Raw genomic sequence first — 8,136 nt, forward strand, 5'->3', positions numbered from 1 at the left:
GAGCAGGAGAGTAACATGAACTTGTTTTGGCCACCCTCATTTTGAGAGACAAGTGATGCACAAGATAAACACCTGCCTTTAATCATTCTTAAGGAGAGCGCTTGCCTCCTCTGAAGTTAACACACTGGAAACGGTGCCACATTCTTGCAGCATCCACTTCTACACAAATACTAATTAATGTGGGCTTTGGCCACCCATCTTAATAGAAACCTGAGGAATATCTCAGTATAGCATATTGCAACAAAGGCACAACGTTCCCTCAGGGCTAGTCCACAGAACTGCATGCGCACTAGAGCAAAAGAAAAAGGAATATGGGAGAAAGGCAGTAAATTTTGAAAGAGCACCCGCCTGGGTATGTGATGCAAATTCTGATAACAATGCTATTTTGCTATATCACTGGCAGAGCAGCGTGCAGGCATGCCCTCTGCTATTTGAAAAAGGCCATTGGTAACTAATGCACGATTTGAACAAAGCATCCATAACTAGGCAACGTACAAGTCGGATGAAGTGGCACAGATATAAGATAGGGCAAGGCTGCTATATATATCATAACTGTGCAGAAAAGAATTTTGTCAGGTGCAGCTTGTCTTGGCTCTGCAGCTCCATGTCGTAAGAAATGTAGGTCCTGCTTAAAAAGAAACAGCTGCACACAAAATCCAACAAGGCAGCCAAACAGTATCTTTATTAGGACCAAGACATGCTAGCTTCTTCAAGTGGCAATGGCAACTCTTGAAAGCAACCAGAGCCAGAGTCTCTCAGTGCATCCGCTTGCCCTTTTTGCCTAGTAGTGGTAAGGAATTTCGGGACATCATATTTCCCCTACAACCTAGGCCTGCCATGCCACAAATGCCCTTGCAAAAACTTAGCACTTCTCAGAGGAGCCAACTTCTAGGGGCCCAGGTCCCTTCAGCCCTCCAATAAAATATTTGAGGGGGCCACCCACCTCAGAGTTCAAGGGTGTGCATGTGCCGCATCATGTGATCGATTATGAGGGGCAGAGCTTTCCTGCCCCACCCCAATATTTTAGTCAAGTTGGCACCCCTGGTGCCTCTTAAAAGTCATTCATCCCCAGATGTTCAAAGTTCAAGAGGAGTGCTAGCTAACCAACATACTAGACCTTGGTTTCCAGCTAAGCCAAAGGGGGCAGCCCAACATGTACTGCTGCCAGCAGTGCCATTGTTGTGTTGTTATCGCTAGTAAGGACACATCAACGTCCTGAACGAAAGGTGTGGAACTAAGGAGCAGTATATATATAAGCCATAGGAGCTAACTTCTAGGGGCCGAGGTCCCTTGTGCCCCCCCCCCATAAAATATTTGAGCCCCCCCCCCCAGTTGAAAGGAATTGCCATTCAAGTGGTTGTGTTCATATATATGTGAATATACTGTATAAGCACAACTGGAAGGGTGAGCCACGTGTGAACAGGCAGCTTGTTGGCTGGCGCGGGGCGGAGACCTAAGAACAAAAAAGGCGGGAAGAGGGAAAGGAAAGGCTTACCTTCAGCAGGGCGCTCCGGCTAGCGGCGGCCAGTTCTCTCAGGCTGGCGGCGGCTGAGGCTGCGGCTGCAGCGGCGGCACTGCTAGGGGAGCCTGGGGAGGCTGCTGTAGCCGCCGCCACCACGGGGTGACAGCTGGGGTTAGTGGCGGGAACAGGGTTGTTTCCCCCTCCTGCTGCTGCTGCGGGGTTGCCCGCACTGGGAGCAGCCGCGTTGCCCGGGGCTGTGGGGCTCCCTGGGGCTCCGTTGCCAGCGGCGGCGGCGCGGGGTCTCTGCCGGATGCCGTCCAGCAAGCGGACGAGGAGGATATTGGCGGGCAGCTCGTCGACCCCGCAGCCCACCAGGATGCGGCACTCGGGGCAGCGCAGCTCGTGGCGGGAGCTGACGATGCTCTCGAGGCAGCGGCGGCAGAAAGTGTGCTGGCACGGGAGCACCTTGGCCGTCGTGTCCAGGCGCTCCAGGCACACGGAGCACTCCAGCAAGTCCAGCAGCGAAGACTCGTCCATGGTCCCTCCGGAGGCGGAGGCGGCGGCGGCGGATGGTGGCCCCTCGCCGTTAATGCCGCCGCCACCACCGCCACCTCCTCCAGCAGCGCGCCGCCTCCGCCTCTCCTCGGCAGCCCGCTTCTCGGCGGCGGCGGCGGCGGCGGCCTTGGAGGAGCACAGCCAGGACGCCCCTAGGAGCATGGAGACCAGCAGCGGAGGCCGCGCGACAGGCGGCAGCCACAACACATGGCAGCTGGGGAGGAGGAAGAAGCGGGCCGGCAGTGAGCCCAAAGCCCAGCCCGCCCGGGGGGGAGGGGGGTGCTGTCAGAAGGACCAGAGGGCGGGGACTGGGAGACCTATTTTCTGACCCCTCTCCAAGCAGGGTGGTAGTGATAATAATTCCAGGGGAGTCAAGCGCTGCTCCTTCGCCGTCGCCGGCTCCGTCCTCTGTCGCCCCCAATTTACAGGCGACGGGGGCTCCCTGTCCCCCCACCTTCTCGCGGGGCACCTGCTCCCTTCAGGGCTCCCGCTTCTCTCCCTTCCAGGCTGGGTCAGAAGCCGGATGAAGAGGCGCTGTCTGGGCTCTGCTCCTCAGGGCGAAGTGCTGGCCCGCAAGGGCTCCGGAGAAAAGCTGCTCTCTGCTCCTTCAAGGCTTGGTGCGCTGCCCCCGTCCCGCCGCCCCTTCTCGCCGTCTCCCTTGCAGCCGAGCTCGACCTCCGTCGCTCTCCCATCATCGCAACCCGATGGCAGCGGCGGCCTCCATCACTCCTCCTCGCGGGCTCGCCTCTTGCCCAAATATCCCGAGTGACAGCAAGGGGAGGCGAGCAAGATCAGCCTTGGGAGGAAACAGAGGGAGGCAACCACCAACCCGCGCGCGCGCGCGCACGGCAGAGCCCCTTCTCCGGATCCCCTGCCAACTTCCAGCTCCTCTCGTTTCCGAGCGCGATCGCCGTGGAGACGAGTTCCGAGTTGGATCCGACTCGAACGTGAGGATCAAAAGCAGCGGGCGCGTTCCCCGGCTGCTGCTCCGAGATCCGAGGGCTTCCTGCCCTGCATTGTTGAGAGATCCTGGGCGCCTGCTGCTGCTGCAGCTGGCCTGTTGGTAACACTCGCCAGCAGCAGGGCAGCCGCTCAGTCCCCGCCCTCTCCTCCTCCTCCGATGGCCGGTGGTGCTATTATCCCCCAAGGGATGCTGCTGCTTCTGCTGCTAATTGAAGGAGGTTGTGAGCGGTGTGAATCAGCTAAGCGGCTCCTGGAGAAAAGTCTGCTGCGGCGGCGGCGCAAAGGGGTTCCGGCACCACCAGAAACGTCTCTCGTCTAGGAAGACGCAGCGCAAGCCAACTACTGCTCTCTGCTGGGTCCCGGCAGCAGCCGCTCTCAAACGCCTTCAGCTCCCGCAGGAGGTTTCTCAGGAATCCGATCCGGAGGAAGCCCGGCAGATGCCAAGCTGTAAAATTCCAACTTCGTGTAGTAGTTACTACAGTGCTGCGCCACTGCATCATGTTCCCTCGGTCATCGTGATTCGGAGTGTGGGGAGGAGGAGGAGGTGCTCCCCCCCCCTCTTCAAGCCCGGTCTCAGGCCAAGCGTCAGAGCAACGGAAATACGTACCCCTGAAGCAATTTGAGAAGATGGGGAAGTTTGCAGAAGTTTGTTCAGATCGGACAAGGAAAACATATTCCTTTCAGTGGGCCTCCCCCTGGTGGAGCTCTGCGTAAATAGCATTTGGTGTTGTTGCTGATGGAAGAATATTTCCCTTCTCCCCCCTCCCATTCCTTAGCGAACTGCCTGATACTGCTAACCATCCTTGCAGTATTATTTATTAAAAATTAATGCTGATATCCACCTAATTAGCTGGCTTCAGCTAAACAGACTGTGATGTTTCATATCCTTGCAATCTTCAGTGACATACATACGATCCAGTGAATGCAAAAACACTGGCCTTGGCCTGCAAAGTAATTACGTTTGAGAAGTCTTGAAATCTGACTGAAATATTTCTGCAATGTATTTAAAAATAATAATAATAATAATCCAATGCTGATATATTCACAGAATAGTAACATTTAGTGCTGCGGACTATATAAATACAGTCCATGTTCATTTAGCTCTTTTATTAAAATATTTGTATAGCTCCACTTTTAAATCCTATTCTTGTTTAGCACACAAGTCCTTCTGCCAAGAAAAACGGCAGCAAAACACAGTTTGATGCATTTCAATATTCTCATGTTTATTTTACATACTATTAACAAGAACCAGACTTGGAATCTATTGGACTTGTCCGAGCGGTGTGTTTCATTCTAACACCACCCACACCATCTTGTCTGGAAAGGTTGGTGTGACCCAGAGTTTGTTATCACTGCCAGGAGTTCAGGGGGAAAGATGAAGACCTTTTTGTATGCAAAAAGGAAGCAGGGAAGGTGGATAAAGGACACATGGGGACAGCCCTCTCTCAAAACCCATAATTTATTTAGTAGCAAAAATATTATCAGAATAGAGGATATTCCAGAACCACATTTTCAGATCTTTAAGGTAAAGGTAAAGGGACCCCTGACCATTAGGTCCAGTCGTGACCGACTCTGGGGTTGCGGTGCTCATCTCACATTATTGGCTGAGGGAGCCGGCGTACAGCTTCCAGGTCATGTGGCCAGCATGACTAAGCCGCTTCTGGCAAACCAGAGCAGCACACGGAAACGCTGCTTACCTTCCCGCTGTAGCGGTACCTATTAATCTACTTGCACTTTGACGTGCTTTCAAACTGCTGGGTTGGCAGGAGCTGGGACCGAGCAACGGGAGCTCACCCTGTCGCGGGGAGTCGAACCGCCGACCTTCTGATCGGCAAGCCCTAGGTTCTGTGGTTTAACCCACAGTGCCACCTGCGTCCCTTTTCAGATCTTTATCTTCTTGCAAATCACTGCTTTATGTCATCCAATCTTCCGGTGCACAGAAAACATTTGGTGGTTTTTAGTCACCCTTCTACTCCTCCCTTGAGTAGCACTCTTAATAAATCATACACTAACGACGTCTGCGTGCAATAATGGGCCCACACACAGTCACATTGTCTGCTTGTCTCTCATTTAATATCGATAAGCCCCCTCCTTGGCATGCAGTGTAATGGTAATCACAGTAAGATATTGTTTCTGAGATGACAATTAAGCACAGAGCTGAAGGAACATGAAACTCTCTGCTCCTCAAACCACATTCGCTGGAGTAGATTTCACTGCCTTCAGGTATGGGATCCAGCTAGCACCGGGGCTGCTTTTTTAACAGTCAGATGATCCTTTGTTGCTGACTGGTGTTCAGCAATGTCCTTGCAGAAAGAGGCCAAACTATCCAATAAGATAAACTATAAATAATACCGATGTACAGAGAAATGTGAAAGACAAGTATCAAGGTCTTAGGTGCAATCTCAGTAAAACTGTCAATCTCTGGAACAAAAGCTCTGGAGGAACATATAAGGATAATACACATTTCCAAAAGGGGAGGGAGATTAGAGCACTAGAGATGAGTGTAACAAAATGTGAGAACTCTTTTACAGTACTTGCATTTCAGTTCATTTCCCTCAAAGATGCAAATATTAAAGGTTGTCAAAGTTACTAGAGCCCAGTTCTGCTGTTAATGAAGAGTCTTGTCCTATCCCAGGGGTTCCCAACAAAATTTTCTCGAGGACCCCTCATCGAGCCGCTATTGTGACAAGGACCCCCATTAATTCCTAATCCTAAAATTAAAAAGTGAGAGCCAAATTAAGAGTTTTGCAAAGAGGCAGCGCACGCCAGGGAGGAGGGAGGGGAATGGAGAAGACAGGGTACCTGCGCAGTAGCGCACAAATGAAGCCGACGCGCGCAAAGCATCTTGGGGAGGTGAGCGTTAGTAGAATGTGCGCACTGTCTCTTTGCAAAACAGTAGTGTTTGTAAAGCGCCACCTAACGGCATACAGCAGAACTACTGCCTCTATCTAATTCTAGTTTTGCACTAGACTCTGCTCATGCAGGAAGCGGCCAAAACAAAAAATCTGTTATCATTCGAAATATATTTAATATATTTTTTATTCTAATAGCATCTTGCGGACCCCTCTGGCATAGCTCGCGGACCCCTGGGGGTCCGCGGACCACCTGTTGGGAACCACTGTCCTATCCTATCATTGAGTCACACTGACTGCAGAAGGGCAACATAGTGACCTACGTTATACTAGCAGAATGAATATATGATTGTATCATAGCAACATTCAACAGGGTTCACTGTTTGCTCAGACAGCTCTTCTCCCCCCCCCCTATAATATCCCCATGCCCTCCCCACCCCACCCCACCGATCTGCTGCAAAGCATTTGGGAAGCATGGAGGAGAGGAACAGAAAGTTCTTTTGCACAGATAGGAGTCCTGATTATGTGACATTAGACGTCCTCTAGAGCCAGATATATAGGATGCCATCATAACCGATTACATACCGTGTTTCTCCCAAAATAAGACGGGCCTAAAAAATAAGACATGGCATGATTTTTTAAAGGCAAAAAAATATAAGACATCCCCCCAAAATAAGACGTGTTGGGGTACTGGTACCCTACCGTGCTGGAGCAGGTCTGGATGGCGCTTCCGTAAGGAACAGGAAAAGGGAGATGCCTTTCCTGTCAGGAAGCGGATGCGCAACGTGCGCCACATGGAGCACAGACGGACCGGGAGCCGGGAGAAGCTGCAGCACGCGCCGCGCAGAGCCTCGACCCAGCAGGACCCTGCGCGATCCGCAGCTCGCGCCGCGCCAAGCCCTGACCCAGCGGGACCGGCAAGGGCAGCAGTGTGCGCTTTGCTGAGCCCTGACCCAGCGGGAGCCGGCAAAGGCAGCAGCGTGCGCGCCCTGCCGAGCCCTGAACTGCCGAGCCCTGCTGACTGAACTGAGCGGCAGCCGGCAAAAGCAGTAGCGTGCGCGCCCTGCCAAGCCCCGACAGAGCGGGAGCCGGCAAAGCCAGCGGCGCGCGCGTCCTGCCAACCCCTGAGCCGGCAAAAGCAGTAGCGCGCGCGCCCTGCCAAGCCCTGACAGAGCGGGAGCCGGCAAAGCCAGCGGCGTGCGCGCCCTGCGGACCCCTGAACTGCTGAGCCCTGCCGACTGGACTGAGCGGGAGCCGGCAAAAGCAGTAGCGCGCGCGCCCTGCCAAGCCCCGACAGAGCGGGAGCCGGCAAAGCCAGCGGCGCGCTGTGCCGAGCCCCGACAGAGCTTAATAATAATAATAATAAATAATAATAAAAAAGACATCCCCTGAAAATAAGCCGTGGTGTTTTTTTTTGCAAGAAAAATAAATATAAGACGTGTCTTATTTTAGGAGAAACACAGTAAACAGGGAAACAAGCATGTAAGTGGAAATGGTAGGGAAACAGCAAATGATTAATTAATTTAGCTAGCATGCCATCCTGTCACAGGGCTAGGTCCCCACACAGGTAAAATTTTGCCCACAAAAAGAGCTGTCAAAACAAAATGTCATGCAGATCAATGCAGAGCTCATGACAGTTGCCCTAAACTTTGTGCCACTCAGGTATACTTGAGGTTAGGGTCCCAGCTATCCAATCTCAGCAGAGCATCCAGGTTGTCTAAACCCCAGGAAGGGAGCATAGCAAATCTGAATATCCACGACATGCAAAAACATTACTCTGCTCCCGTATCTTTAGAACTATGGATGCACAAGAGCAGGGAGGGACTCTGGTGATGTGGGATTTTGGTGAAAGTGTGCCTTCCACAAACAACCAAGTCCAATAACAAAGTAGGAAGGGCAAGGAATAGCACTTGCTCTTCACCTTAGATGACTTCACAGTGAACATAAAATGGAAGCGTGTTACCTACCAACTGGGCTAAAGATTGCCCTTCCCATTTACTAAATGTAAAATGATGCCTCAATCTGAGTTGACCGCCTTTCATTTCATTTCAAAGACCGCCTTTCATTTCAAATTTGTGACTAAGTGAATGTAAGAATTTTAAGAATTCAGAACGGTCCCAGCAATCACAGCACCAGGGACTGGTGAGTTCCAACGTTATAAATCTATATATATATATATATAAATGTTCCCACTGCGTGTGTGGATGTCCCAGCCTTGCACCGTAACCGCTGAACCGAATTGCATCAAATTAGGACAAAGCGTACCTTGCCCATCAGGGAGGGATCTAGCATTAAAAAATTATC

The 8,136-nt window shown here is 51.9% G+C and overlaps 1 protein-coding gene across 2 annotated transcripts in view; it reads right to left on the reverse strand.

The window, feature by feature from the left end:
• SH3RF3 (SH3 domain containing ring finger 3) overlaps positions 1-3,560 on the reverse strand; it is a 211,195-nt gene extending 207,635 nt beyond the window's left edge. Inside the window, exon 1 of one of the 2 annotated variants that reach the window (XM_035114298.3) lies at positions 1,496-3,560. In XM_035114298.3, coding sequence (XP_034970189.3) covers positions 1,496-2,179 — 684 coding nt within the window. In that variant the 5' untranslated portion in view covers positions 2,180-3,560. The remainder of the gene's footprint in view (positions 1-1,495) is intronic. The other variant, XM_060273399.2, reaches the window with a different exon arrangement.
• Between the last annotated feature and the right edge of the window lie 4,576 nt (positions 3,561-8,136).

The sequence above is a fragment of the Zootoca vivipara genome, chromosome 4, assembly GCF_965207765.1.
Source record: "Zootoca vivipara chromosome 4, rZooViv2.hap1.1, whole genome shotgun sequence".
NCBI classification, from domain to species: domain Eukaryota; kingdom Metazoa; phylum Chordata; class Lepidosauria; order Squamata; family Lacertidae; genus Zootoca; species Zootoca vivipara.